Source organism: Propithecus coquereli, unplaced genomic scaffold (genome assembly GCF_000956105.1).
Source record: "Propithecus coquereli isolate 6110/MARCELLA unplaced genomic scaffold, Pcoq_1.0 Scaffold18, whole genome shotgun sequence".
Taxonomy (NCBI): Eukaryota; Metazoa; Chordata; class Mammalia; order Primates; family Indriidae; genus Propithecus; species Propithecus coquereli.
The window spans coordinates 9,581,064-9,595,900 of NW_012142745.1; the positions used below are offsets into that span (position 1 = coordinate 9,581,064).

At 36.2% G+C, this 14,837-nt stretch overlaps 1 protein-coding gene across 2 annotated transcripts; it reads left to right on the forward strand.

Annotated features, from left to right (window-relative positions):
• The first annotated feature begins 10,922 nt into the window (after window positions 1-10,922).
• On the forward strand, window positions 10,923-14,181 carry CCL20 (chemokine (C-C motif) ligand 20). Of its 2 annotated transcripts, none has more exons than XM_012642501.1 (4): window positions 10,923-11,066; window positions 12,173-12,287; window positions 12,999-13,076; window positions 13,768-14,181. In XM_012642501.1, exons 1-4 carry the CDS (start codon window positions 10,988-10,990, stop codon window positions 13,787-13,789), a joined length of 294 nt encoding a protein of 97 aa, XP_012497955.1. In that variant the 5' UTR covers window positions 10,923-10,987; the 3' UTR covers window positions 13,790-14,181. The 2 variants fall into 2 exon arrangements, with proteins under 2 accessions (XP_012497955.1, XP_012497956.1); XM_012642502.1 differs by having other exon boundaries at window positions 12,176-12,287.
• Window positions 14,182-14,837: the final 656 nt, after the last annotated feature.

A 14,837-nucleotide genomic window follows, 5' to 3' on the forward strand; every position in this document is an offset into this window, starting at 1 on the left:
ATTTACCTCTTGAATGTTCATCATTTTTTTCTATTCTTTTTCCTATCCAAGTAATAAACTGTGTGATGCTAACAGTGAAGATTCTGTTACGTGTGTTAATAGAAAAACATGAAACAAAACCATTTGTCCCACTTACATTGAAGGTTAGGTTTTTGTTAGTATGTTTGATTTTTAGCTGAACTAAATATAATGTTAAAAAATGGCTGAGTGGTCTCTAAAGTGATTTTATATTGGATTTCAAACAAATATTGGTGGTCCTTGAATTTGTGTCTGGTTTCAGCTGTACCTGAGCAATGATCATCAGAATCAAGTTGAGATTGGCATCTGGGGGAGAGAGAAATCCCTCCCTTTGGATGTACCTTAGGCGTTACAGACATGGCATGCCTTACACGGGACTTTGGTTCTCCTCTTCCCCCGATAATCTATTCCTCCTTGAGTACTCCCCGGCTGATTAAATTGCACCCACATTCCCTCGGTTATTCAAGCCAAAGCATTTGAGTTATTCCCAACTCTTCTTTTTTTATTTTATAGCCATTATCCAATTCATATAAAATTACTGTTTTTAACTTTAAAATATTAATATAATACATTCCCAATTCCAGTACTTCTGATCATCTCCATCGGTTCCACTCTAGGCTAAACAAGCCTCCTCACTGCTCCCCCTGCTTCTCTTGTGCTCCTCTCACAGCAGTTAGGGATCCTTTTAAAATCTGAAGTCAGGGCCCGTTGTTCCCCTGCACACATTCATCTAGTGATAGCCTATCTCCTCTCACTTAGAACAGTAAGCAAACTCCCCACCACGGCGCATGGGCCCCACCTAACCTGCTGTCCTTGGCCTCATTTCCTACCACTCCTCCCCTCACCCCATCTACTCCAGCACGCTGGCCTTACTGTCCTTCAAGCTTCCGAATCACTTTCCTGTCTCAAGGACACTGTATTTGCTGTCCCCTCCACTTTGGATGCTCTTCCCTGAAATATCTGCGTGGCTCACTCCTTTACTTCATTCAGGTCTCCATTCAATGTCTTCTCCGTAGAGATGTTTTCCTGATCACCTTATATAAAATGGTACCTGCGGACACTCTCTTCCCAATATCCTGCTTAATTTTGCTTCATAACACTTTCACTACCTAGTATTAAATTATTTATATGTTAATTAATTTGTTTTCTGTCTCATCTACTATAATCTAAGGTGCATGAGGGTAGAGACTTTGTTTTACTTACCACTTTATTTTTGGTGCCTAAAGCAGTCTCAAGCACAAATTAGGTGCATAATAAATCTTTGTTAAATTAATGAGTGAATGTCTATCTTTCCTCTTCAGTGAACAGTAGAGTCCAGGTAAATTAATCATCATTTGGGTGATACTAATTCATGTCCTTTATCTGTCCTCACCTTATTTTGTCCCTCGTATATGTATGTATGTGTATTTGTGTGTGAGTGTATGCATGCACATGTTTCAAAATTCAAGACTAGGCAGAGATTTTCCACAGCAGAAAAGAAGTTTCATAAATCAGAGTTCCATTTAGAATTCCATGTGAAAGATTAATTTCACCCCATGGCAGCACGGTGGAGAAAAAACATTTTCTAGATGTCCCAAAGAATGTTTCCATTTTGCCAATGTCAAAAACAAGGGCCAATAGTTTACCTGATGGGTCCCCCAAAGACTTAGAAACATTATCTGTTGGACTTGCGTTAAGTTTTCATAATATTTACCATGAAGTGAAGGCGAAGACTGGCTTCCTCGTTGGTCAAAAACAGCTAAGAAGGAGATATTGAAGGATGTTGGTGAGTGACAAACCTGGTCTTAATGCTATCCTGTGACCCTCTGGTGGAGGCAAATCCTCCTTGCTGGGCATCTTGGCTGCAAGGAAGGATCCCCGTTGTCTCTCTGCAGATGTCGTGCTAAATGGAACCCTTCAACCTGCCAACTTCAAAATTGTCTCTGGTTATGTAGTGCGAGATGATATATTGATTGGAACTTTGACAGTAAGAGAAAACTTACAATTTTTAGCAGCTCTTTGGCTACCAACAAATATGAACAGTTAGGCAAAAAACAAAAATGACAATAAAAAAACACATGCACATTAACAAAACCATTGAGGAATTGGGCTTGAGCATAATGGCAGACTCCACTGTGGGAAACCAGCTCATTTAAAGTGTGTCTGGAGGAGAGAGAAAGAAGACCAGCATTGCAATGGAGGGGATTACAGATCTAACTCTCCTTTTTCTGGACAAGTCCACCACTGACTTAGATGCCAGCACATCAAATACAGTTACTCGGCTCCTGAAGAGGATGTCAAGTCAGGGAAGGCCTATCTTCTTCTCCACGTTGTAGTTTTGTTAGGTCATCTTCAAACTTTTCAGTAGCCTCGCCTTGCTGCCTTCTGGGAGGGTGTTGTTCTACAGTCCCGTACAGGAAAATTCAACATATTTTGCATCTGCTAGTTACCAGTGTGAGTTCTATAACAACCCTGCTGATTTCTTCCTGGGTATCATTAATAGAGAGTTCTCTGCTGTGACCCCTAAACAGAAACCAAGGAGGTGAGAAACCTGGGAAACTGAAGAGCCTCCCGATCAGGATAAACAATGCAGTGGCTATTGTAGAACAGCATCATATTTCTTTGGAAGGCTGATATCTGACCTACTCCTTGTAAGAATTTTTCAAAGTATCATATGATGAGTGCATCATCTTTAATGCTGGGACTGAAGCCAAAGGTGGAAGCCTACTTTCTCCTGATGCCCTCCCTTATGGGGCTCTGGCCACTGCTGCAGGTCAGAGGGTCGGCCCTTTGGCTACTCTTCTCTTGACCATCTCTTCTGTGATGATGACATTTTTAGGCCTCTCTGTGAACCATTAGGCCTTGGCTTTCCTGGGACTGGTATATAAATATTCCTCAATACAGCTACACAGCCTTGCAGCATAATGACTTTATGGACCAAAGATTTTGTCCTGGGATAAATGGGACACATGCACACACACACACACACACACACACACACACACACACACACAAAGCAAGTCCTGTGGATATGCAGTGTGTTCTGGAGAAGACTTTTTATAAAACCAAAGAATTGAGTTGTCCTCCTTGGGTATGTGTGGGAATCATCTGGCCTTAGCATACATGATGGTTATTTTCTTAATTGCCTACTTAAAACTGCTGTTTCTAAAATAGCTTCTTTAAGCCGTCTGTAGCAGGTATCTCTGGAAACCCATGTCACCTTCTTTCACCCCCTTTCCATCCCTCGATTTCAGCCCTAGCTGTAGTGGACAGTTCCAAGCAAGCTCAGATCGCCTCACACTGACAATGACACACTTGCACGCTTTGCTCATCTTTCTGCTCTGGGGCCTTCTCTGAACTGCAGGAGAATTTCGGGCCACTCCCACTCACCCAAGCACAGCTTAAAGCTAGAGGGGATGAATGTCTCTGGGGATAGTCTTCAACTAATGAGAGATGCGAGCCAGCTGATACATGCTCTGTGTCTCATCCTTTGGGTGGATAATTCTGGAACATAACTGTTTGTTTCTCAGGTGGTGCTAGTGGAATCAATTTCCCTTTGCCCACGGAATGACCTTTAAAACTACCCCTCCCTCCACCTCCCTGCCTCATTCCTGGCTCCTGAGATTATCTCATGAATAAACTACCTACATTTGAGGCTCTGCTTTCAGAGGAACCAAACTAAGATGCTAAGAAACAAGATGCTTGGTTTAAGTAGTTTTGTGAGAATCCATACTGTTGCTATCCTCCATCAAAGTTGTGGTTTATTATTATTATTATTATTTTTGTTTTTAGTGAATCTCTATGATACCTCAGTATATGATTAAGCCTGTATGGAAGCTACAGCTTATATTACTATTTGAAAGACACTGAAGAGTAGGCTGCTAATATGTAAGTAATCCATTCGATAATTAGACGATAAACTCTTGAGGAGGAAATGAGGAAGAATATATTGACCTAGGGAGGAGGCCTGGTTTCTGCTTCCACTCCAGTCCTCATGGTTTGATACTGGCTATGTCTCTCTGGCTTCAGTGTTCTCATCTTTAAAATTAAGATATTGAACTACATGGTTTTCAAGCTTTTCTATTTTAGGAACTGTCTAATTTGGCACTCTTCAAAAAACATGGTAAAGACAATAAAATGCGTTAATGTTGGGTGAGAAATATAATCAAAAAATGTGTTGGGAAGTTATTGGAATAAATGACCTATGGAAACAACCATGATAATAGGCCAGAGATACCCTGTTTCTACATTTATTAAAGTCATAGAAAAAATAATCCTGTGAGAATAATAGCAATGTGCTAATTTATATAAACTCTCACCCAAGGCTTTTAAAAATTATAATTAAAGACATTCATTGAGCCTTTGTTTCCAATGTGTAATGGATGGAGATTTGAAATTTGAAGGTGGTTTTGAAAATATGTTTATTATATGGAATCCCTACTGAATTAAAATTTTTAAAAAATTATAGTTATATATAAACATAGTTTTCTTGAAGAAGTTGGAGAATGTTTTATAGTTAATGATGAAGTTCATGTTCTCTGATATAATCTCAGGTACAATACCTAATATATTCCAAAGATTTTAACTTTGTTGGTTTCTGTGTCCTGATACTCTCTGAGACATTTACTTTATGTTTTTCTAGTGTGTGAGTTTACAGATTTGTTGCCTCCGAATTTGCCCAGGTCAAACTGATGACCACTTCTCACTAATAGCTTGAAAATCATTGAATTTAAACTTGCGCAGGTATAGTACATAACTTCACCTCCTTTCACAGGTTTTCACTACCAGCACAGTAAATTACGCTATCCTGGCATAGCATCTGATAGCGTCGTCTTCTTCCCACTGCACAGGAAAACGTCTTTTCCCCACCTGACACTGGGGGCAGAAAGTAGCTTTCAAATACCTCTGGTGGGGATTTAAAGAGGTATTGTAGCCATAAGACCTCTTTTTTTCTAGGACTGCTTACAGCACCCACCATTTCTTCTCTGAAATACACTTGGGTCCTATCATGATGTAATTTTTAACCGTCTGGTGTACATACACGCAGGTACGGATGTTGCTGCTGGAAGTAGGTATGAGGTATTTGTGTATAAACAAATAATGATGTCTGTCGAGGAAATTACGCTTGAGATTCTGAACAAGAGAAATCCTTGAGTATTTTCAAAAAAGTCTGTATTTGACAGGAATGGAAGAGAATATACATGTGTCCCAAAGTGTGAATGATGAAAGACACACACAAAGGTATATGCTTATCAAAAAACTGTTCCGTGATAGCAAAAACTGGAAACAATTCAAACGTTACAAATTGAATAAACTGTAGTTTCTCTAAATAAGGGAATGTAGTGTAATCATTAATAATCAAATTCTAGAAGAGGAGTTGGGAAACGTTTTTGGTAAAAGACTATATATTAATAACAAATATTTTAGACATTTTAGGCCACATAGCCTGTTGCAACTATTCAGTTTTATCGTTGTGCTGAAGTGGCCACAGACAGTACGTGGACAAGAGAGTGTGGCTGTGTTCCAGTAAAACTGCATTTGGCTTGTGGGTTGGCTGTAGTTTGTGGACCCTTGATTTAAAGAATATTTAATGTTTGATAAAATGCTCACGGATTTATTGTTAAAAACAAATAGGATATACAGGTTTTTTGTTTTTAAAGAAGCTATATCTTTGACAATAATTAGCTAGCAATGCAACAAAGTGTCAACTGTGATTCTTTTGAGACAGTGGTTCTCAATTCTGTCCTCCATCGGACACTTGACAATGTCCGGAGACATTTTTGTTTGTCACTGCTAGGGGTGGCGGAGGCAGTGGTTGCTATTGACATCTAGAGAATAGAGACCAGGACTGCGGCTAAACATCCTATACTCTGCACCGTACAGCTCTGACAACAGAAAATTATCCAGAACAAAATGTTAATAGTGCCAAGGTTGAGAATTCCTGGAGTGGGGTGGGATTGATGGACATTTTTTCTTATTCTTTTGTTTGTTTTGTATTTTCTACAGCAAATATGTATCTCTCTACTAATTGGAAAATATATATGTAAATATAAAATAACAATGTACATATGAATGATTTCACTCCTAAAGGAGAGAAAGTATTAACACGCCAGGACTAATGTGGCAAAGCGGGGAGAGATGATAAAACAACCATATTGGCAAAAGGCTGCATTTTCAGAGACAGAAAACGTGAGTATTGTTCAGTGTCATCATTACTTTAGAGATAAAAAATATAAAAAGTATTAACATATGTGCAATTCTGTGAGGTAACAATGTGTTTCGGCGTTGGCGTTAAGTGTATACCTTTCAAGCATAAACTATAGTGTATATTATTCTAGCCATATTTGTTTTATTTCAAAGCAGACAGGGAAAGATACTGGAACACTATTTTTGCAGGACACCTCTTGAAGCTGAAGTCAGTTGTTTTAAGATGAATGAAAGGAAATATTGTTTACATAGTTAAAAGTAAGCATAAGGAATGTGTTGAGTCTGAGACTTAAAAGGAAACGGGGAAGGGTGGAAGAGAAGAGTAAGATTTGTTGAAAACCTACTATGTGCTGTAAAATGTTTTATTATCCCCATGTATGAGAAAAGGATCTGAGATTCAGTTCAAATTACTTGTTCAATAAACAGCAATCTTTATTAGATTAGGTTTGAAATAACTTTTTATGTTAACCTTCTGATTAGTACATTCACTGACTATTGACTCAACACAAAAAAGAAAGCAAAAAGAAAAAAAGAAAAAAGCAATTGAAGGTTGCACTTTAGAGAGTTTTTAAGTAACATATAGGGAATGATACATCTATCAAAATAAGCACAGGGAAATACATTTTCAATCTACATAAAAATACTAAAAGTATCTGTCCTTTTTATGGATTTTAAAGGGAGAAGAAAAGAGACATGTGATTAAGATGAGAGAGAGGGGGTGGAGAGGAGGAGAGATGACAGAAATGGAGGAAGGAGGAGAAATGAACATGGATTGCAAGCTAGCAAGAGTAGCAATAGATCTAAAAAAAAAGGATCTGGGGTGGGTGAGTGTTAGACCTACGTAGATGGAAAGTTCCTTTTGTTACTGTTGTTATCAGCTTTATTGAATATAATTGACATACCATAAAATTCACCCTTTACTCTACACAGTTCAATGGGTTTTAGTGTATTCACAAGGTTGTGCAACCACCACCAGTATCTATTTTTAGATTAAAAAAAGAAGCTAGACACCTATCAGTAGTCACTCTCCATCCCCCATTTCTTCCTCGAACAATCACTATCCTACTTCTCCTCTCTATAGATTTGCCAATTCTAAACATTACATATAAATAGAATCATACAATATGTGGCCTCTTGTCCTTGTTTTTTTTTTTTTCGCTTAGCATAGTGTTCTCAAGATTCATCCATTTCATAGTCTCTTTCAGTACTTCATCACTTTTTACCACTGAATAATATTCCATTGTACAAATTTGCCATATTTTATTTATCTGTTCACGAGTTGGAAACATGTGGGTTGTTTCTACTTTTTTGCTACTATGAATAATGCTGCTATAAACATTCAGGTACAAGTTTTTATGTGGACATGCATTTTCATTCCTCTTGGGTGTATAGCTAGGAGTAGAATTGCTGCCTCATATGGTATCTTTGCGATTAACGATTAGAAAAATTGTTAAACTGTTTTCCAAAGTGACTGCACCATTTTTAATTCCCATCAACAACGTATGAGGATTCCAATTTCTCTACATCATTGCCAACACTTACTATTTGTCTTTTTGATTATAGCCATCCTAGTGGGTGTGAAGTGGTATGTCATGGTGGTTTTTATTTGTATTTACCTAATGACTAAAGATGTTGAGCATCTTTTCATGTGTTTGTTGGACATTTGCATATATTCTTTGAAGAAATGTCTATTTAGCTATGTTGTTCATTTTTAATTGGGTTATTTATCTTATTATTGAGTTGTATGAGTTATTTTTATATTCTGGATACAAGCAAAAGTCTCTTATCAGATACGTAATTTGCAAGTATTTTCTTCCTTTCTATGGGTTGGCTTTTCATATTCTTTATAGTATTCTCTGAAACACAAAAGTATTTGTTTTGTTATAGTCTAGTTTATTTATTTGTTATTTTTTTGCTTGAGCTTTTGGTGTGTCTAAAAATTTATTGTCTCACCCAAGGTCATGATGATTGATTCACATATTTTCTTTTAATAGTGTCATAGTTTTAACTCTTATATTTAGGTCTATGATCTATTTTGAATTAATTTTTGTATATGGTGTGAGGTAAGGGTCTAACTTCATTCTTTTGCATGAGAATATACAGTGATTCCAACATCATTTTTTACAAAGAATGTTCTCTCCCCCTTTGAATGGTCTTGCCACTCTAATAAAATTAAGTTAACCATAAACATGGGGATTTATTTCTCAATCAATTATGTCATTGATCTATAAGTCTACTCTTATTCCAGTACCACATGTCTTGATTAGTGTAGTTTTATAGTAAGTTATGAAATCAAATCCTCCAACTTTATTCTTCCTTGTCAAGATCATTTTGGCTATTCAGGGTCCCTTGCAATTCCATATGAATTTATGGAAAAGTATTGGCTTTTCCATTTCTGCAAAGAAGCTGGGTGGGATTCTACTAGGAGTTATGTTGAATAGAAGTGGTGAAAGCAGACATCCTTGTCTTGTTCTTGATCTCAGGGGGACACATTAAATCTTTCAACATTTAGTATGATATTAGCTGTGAAGTGTTCTTAGATAATCTTTACCTAGTTGAGGAAGTTCTCTATTGTTCCTAGTTTGTTGAGTGTTTTTATCATGAGAAGGTGTTGGATTTTGTCAATTGCTTTTCATGTGGTTTTTGATTTTTAATCTATTAATATATTGTATTATATCTTCCGGAATAAACCCCACTGGTTATGGTGTATGATCCTTTTTACATGCTGTTAGATGCAGTTTGCTAGCATTTTCTTGAGGATTTTTGTGTTTGTATTTATAAGGGATATTGCTCTGTAGTTTTCTTTTCATGTGATATCTTTATTATATTTTGGTATCAGTATAATGCTTTCCTTATAGAATGAGTTGAAGAGTGTTCTCTCTTCTACTTTTAGGAATAGTTTGTGAAGGATTGGTATTAATTCTTCTTTGAATATTTGGTAGAATTTACCAGTGAAGTGATCTGCTACTGGGATTTTCTTTGTGTAAAATTTTTTAGTTCCCTATTTGACATCTTTACATGTTATAGATGTATTTAAATTTTCTATTTTCTTCTTGAATCAGGGTTGATAATTGCACCTTTCATCTATGTCATCAAATTTATTGGCATATAGATGTTAGTATAAGTTTTGGTGTGTTGCATTTTTGTTTTCATTCATCTCAAAGTTTTTCCTACTTTCCTTAGTGATTTTTTTTCTTTGACACATTGGTTATTTAGGAGGGTCTTGTTTAATTTTCACATATTTGTGCATTTCCCAAATTCCCTTCTGTTATTTATTTCTGATTTAATTTCATTATAGTTTAAAAATATACTTTATCTGATTTCAATCCTTTCAGATTTATTGAGACTTGTTCTATGGCCTAGCATATGATTTATCCTGGAAACTGTTGCATTTGCACTTGAGAAGAATGCCTATTCTGTTGTTGTTGGGTGGAGTATTCTACAGATGTCTTGTTAAGTCTAGTTGTTTCATAGTGTTGTTCAAGTCTCCTATTTCTTGTGAATCTTATGTCTGGTTTTTCTATTAATATTAGTTATTGAAAGTGTGGTATTAAAACTTTCAATTTCTATTGTTGAATTTTATATTCCTGTCTTCAATTCTGTCAGTTTTTTTGCTTTATGTATTTTGGGGAGTTGTTGTTAGGTGTATATATATATATAATTTTTATATCTTCCTAATAAATTTTTCCTTTATAATTATAAAAGTTCCTCTTTATCTTTAATAACTTTTTTTTGTTTTAAAATTTATTTTGTCTGATACAGTCATTGAAACTACAGTTCTCTTTTGTTTACCATTTGGTAAATCTTTTTTGATCCTTCTGCTTTCTACTTTTTTGGGTCTAGTGAACAGTTCTTATTATACCACCTTAGGTTAGGGATTTACATTACATTATTATCATTATTACTATTATTTGGCATTTGTTTTGCTGATTAACTACCATTGATAGATTTTTTTTTTCCTTTAACCCTTCTGAGGCTCTGTATTCAGTTATGTAAGCACATCATCATGAAGAGTTACAGGCAGGTTGGGATTATTTTCTGGGCTTCAATATTGATTACAGTGATATAAATGAATAAGATCTTAGAAGAGTTGGCATCAAATCAAGGTGAAGCTGAAGCTTGAGTCATACTTAAGAATTGGTATTTTTCACTATAATTGGGCACACTACTATAGCATTGTTATATTCCCTGCTCTGAATGCTAGTCTAGAAATTCAGGGTCTTTGTGACAGGTGAATATCAACCACACAATTGTAAATGTGTGCTTGAGTATGCCTGGCATCTCTCCTCATCCTTCCCCTCCCTGACCAGCTCTGGAAAGCAAATAATGGGTAACAATAGGAGTGCTGGAATGTTCCTGTGTGGGGCTGACCTTTGTATCACTATTAATGCTCTATTTTCAGAAACAAAAGAGATTAAATTAAAATTGGACAGAATCCTTTTCTGGATCACAGGGCTGAGTTGCTTTTCCTCTTTGCAAATCCAAAGGATTTAACAGTATTCTTCCGTTCTCAATGCCCCCACCCCTGCCTTGACCTTCACACCTTCCCAACATCAGGGAAAGGCAGGAAGTTTTCCTTGTGGGTTTTATTTGTGATGACATGATGGGGCAGGTTGATCAATGGGGAAAACCCCATGTGAGAACACGCCTTCTGTGTACATTCCCAATTTTGCTATAAGTAGAGCCATCCTAGGCTGCTATCACTCACTGCTATCACTAACACAACAGCACTCCCAAAGAACTGGGTACCCAACACTGAGCAGATCTACTCTTCGAGCTGAAAATGATGTGCAGTAGCAAGAGTTTGCTCCTGGCTGCTTTGATGACAGTGCTGCTGCTCCACCTCTGCAGTAAAACAGATGGTAGGTGTTGTTCTTTCTGCTACCACAGGAGGAAGAGCAATTTTCATTTTCCTCTAAATCTTGAGCTCAACTGGGGATCTGTAAGGGATGGAAGCCTGTAAGAAAGTATATAGGAGGGAATGATGGGAGTTGTCAGCTCATTGGTGAGTGGAGGAGAGAAGGGTTAATGCTGCCAATCAGGCTTACCTCTGCTGTCAATCCTAGCAGATTTGGGAAGTGGTGGGCTCTTAAAGACCCTTAAACTTCAGGAGAAAGCCAAAATGCTGTTTCTGGGCATGATGTAAATTGTGTAACATTACCAATAAATGGGATCATTCTGAAATGTAGAGGATAGTCCCACTTCTCCAACTTTCTTACCTCCCAATTAATTAGTTTTAGTAAAGTTTGGCACCTGATCTCATTGTCCTCACAAGGTCTTGGGGACATTGCTTGCCAACTTTGAGATAATATTAGTCCCTTGCTTTACAGCAGGTTGTAATTTAACTCAGGGGCGTGTCCAAACATTGTGTTGTTACTGAAGAGTACATTACTTGCAGCAAGAGATGCATTCCTGAAAATGCACATGTTGAACTTTTACAAACAAAATTAAACATTCCTGTTAACTAATATTACAATTTCAGAGTGCTTTAGTTCCTATGAATGACATTTTCCTTTGTAACCCCACTTCTCGATTCTCAGTAGACAAATAATAAATTAAAATCTGCCAATTTATTCACTTTCTGAATTGGAGGGTTTTCTGTAAGAGTTTCTTCAAGTGGTGAGGTGATTATAGTAATGAGTGATTATAGTAAACTGAAATGAAATATTGTCAATTTGTGTTTCCTACCAAAGATATTCCACTTATGAGAAGTCACGTGTTTATGAACTGTTATTGAATCAAAACTTCCCAGCGCACAAACTATTTTTTAAGAGGACTGGAAACTATGTTAAAATGAATCTCAAAGACCTTATACAGGTGTCAAAGATATTGAAACTCTTCCACTAAGTACTTTATTTACCACGTAGATTAAATTTACTAGATTTTTCGCAATTTCTGGTAGTTTTGTAATAGCAATCACAGGATAAGTTCATTCATACGGACTCAATACCTTTCATTTCCCTTTTAGCAGCAAGCAACTTTGACTGCTGCCTCCGATATACAGAACATATCCTTCCTCATAAATTTATTGTGGGCTTCACACAGCAGCTGGCCAACGAAGCTTGTGACATCAACGCTATCATGTAAGTTATTAATTGATTTTAATTCAATTGTATCATGAATGCATGGGAATTTCAGGTATGAAAATGTTTTACTTTTTCTAGTTTCATTAAGAAATAACTGATGTGGCAAAGAGAGCTTTGTTTTCATAATACATATTTACTTCAAAGTTCACTGTAAATAGAACTGGGACAATGCAAAAGCTTAGTTATTTTTGTAAAAAGGAACGTAGCACAGGCAAAAACCACTTTCTAAGATAAACTTATAGGTTATTAAAATGCTATCTCAGGAATATATGGAAGACATATATTTTGAAATGAGCATCTTCTACAGAAAATTGCTGGGGCTGACAGTAAAATCTCAGACTAATTTGTACTGTCACATATAATATTCTTGATTCATATAGGATATTATATTTTGGAATTATGTAAGTTATTGGTTAGATGCATACATATTTCATGTAACCACCAGCAGCAAAATTGTATGACATTTCTGGGACTTTATCTTCCTGCCATTGTACAATCATTTGTTATACTGAAGAGAAAGGGAGAATCACTTTCATTTTGCATTAAGCTTTATCAGAAGTATTTTTTTTTTGCATTTTATTTCACCTCTTTAGCTGAAATGTTTAGCATGTAGAGCAATCAACTAGAATATAAAATTTCCATTGCATGTTTTGTGAAAAAAAAATTTAAAAGCTCATTAAACACAAATCCAATTTTCTGATTTTTCAGCTTTTACACAAAGAAAAGATTAGCTGTGTGTGCAGATCCAAAGAAGATTTGGGTGAAACAAGCTGTGCGTATCCTCAGGTATGGAACACTGATGATCCATTAACCTCTCTCCAAATGTTTGAGGAAAGAGGAGTGTGCAAGGTGGTGGACCATAGGCTTGCTAGGTTTTTTGTTTTGTTTTTTGTCTAAGCGTTGTAGAATTTTTAAAGGGGAAATTCGAATTGGACCATGAAAATAAAAAATGAATATCTTTCTATTTATAGATCATCGCTATTATTTTAATGATTTTAGTGATTTTTCACATGAAGTATTAGATTTCCCTACACATTAGATAGTCATTAGCTGCTTGATTCTTATTACAAAAATGCCACCTATTCACATAATTTAAAGACTACCTGATGTTTGGTTGTTCGTCAAAAACTGAAAAATAAACATTAGTTAAAAAGAGATCAGTGGTTCTGATTACAATGATGATAAGAGAGAGTAATATTTTATAAATGAACAGAAAGCAACTAACACCAGTGTGCCATAAACACTGAACTTGGAAATACAAGATAAGTGTTCACATCCAGTCTCTGTCATTAACTAGCTGAGTTATGCTGGGCAAGGTCCATCCTCTGTAAACCTCAATTTCCTCATATGGAGTGAGCTGCTTGGCCTCCAGAGATGAGATTAAGGACATGTGAAGCAACTTTTAGGTACCAAAGCCATTCTCACCATCCAGTCACTTTGTCTCTGCTTACACTTTCCTTCTTTTTTACTTTTACAGCCAAAGAGTCAAGAGGATGTAAAAACTCATGCTCTTCTGGAATGGAATTGGACACAGCCCAAGAAGAAGAAGAACCTAGCTGGGGTTGGAGGTTTCATTTGCACACCGTTGAGGGTTTAGCACTTCTCTGATTTGCGCCTCATTGGACTTGTCCAATTAGTGAAGTTGATTCATATTGCATCATAGTTTGCTTTGTTTAAGCATCTCCTTGAAGTCACACTCTATTTTATGTTAAATTATTTATAGCTGTACATTGTCTGTGTTTAGCTATTTAATACGAATTTCCTATAAGCTATTTGGTTTAGTGCAAGGTATAGAATTATGTTTGGGGGGATAAGATCATATGGGCTGTCTTGTAAGCAACAGCTATTTTTTTTTAAAAAGCTATTTAACATTCTTCTGTTTATATAGTTTTATCTCTTACATTGTTGTAATTATAAAAGAGAAAAATGACGATGAAACAAATATCAAAAATAAAAGAATGAAAATGTTGTTTGTTGATTGAGTCATATATCATTTATTGTGACGCGTATTGAAAACATTTAAAGGCACAGAAAATATAAAAATTTTCTGAAAAATTACATTCTCCATCTACTTCTGTCTGTCTGTTCCCCCTATCTCTGCTCCTCATGGTCCTGAACTTGATTCTATCTGAAGTATAATGGAAAGATTGGGGTTTCTTTTTTGTATGTGTTTAAAGTCATCCAAATTAAAAAAAATATATCCTATACCTGAGATCTATAGCCCAGTGATTATTGATAAAAAACTTTTTCTAAAATAAAAAAGTGTGCAATATACTTTGTTACTACAGGGACACAATAAGCATTTAGAAAATACCTTGAGAAATCACTTAGTACACCACTGTCACCACCGGGGTCCCAGGGACAGTAATCTGAACATAGGGACATTTCTCTACTAAGTCCTCCTGAGTCATCTTTAAGCAGTTTCCAAAAGGAAAATGACTACTCAAAGTGTTCTTAGAAATCGACAACTTCACTCCAACCCGAGGGGAGGCTTCAGATGTGTGAAATCTAGCAAGAGTCCAGCCGTAGGATGAAAAAACCTGAACC

Coding starts and splice junctions, on each gene's coding strand:
- CCL20 (XM_012642501.1), top strand. CDS start 10,988: ATGATGTGCAGTAGCAAGAGTTTGCTCCTGGCTGCTTTGATGACAGTG. Junction 12,288..12,998: donor TGTGACATCAACGCTATCAT/GTAAGTTATTAA, acceptor CTGATTTTTCAG/CTTTTACACAAAGAAAAGAT. Junction 13,077..13,767: donor CAAGCTGTGCGTATCCTCAG/GTATGGAACACT, acceptor TTACTTTTACAG/CCAAAGAGTCAAGAGGATGT.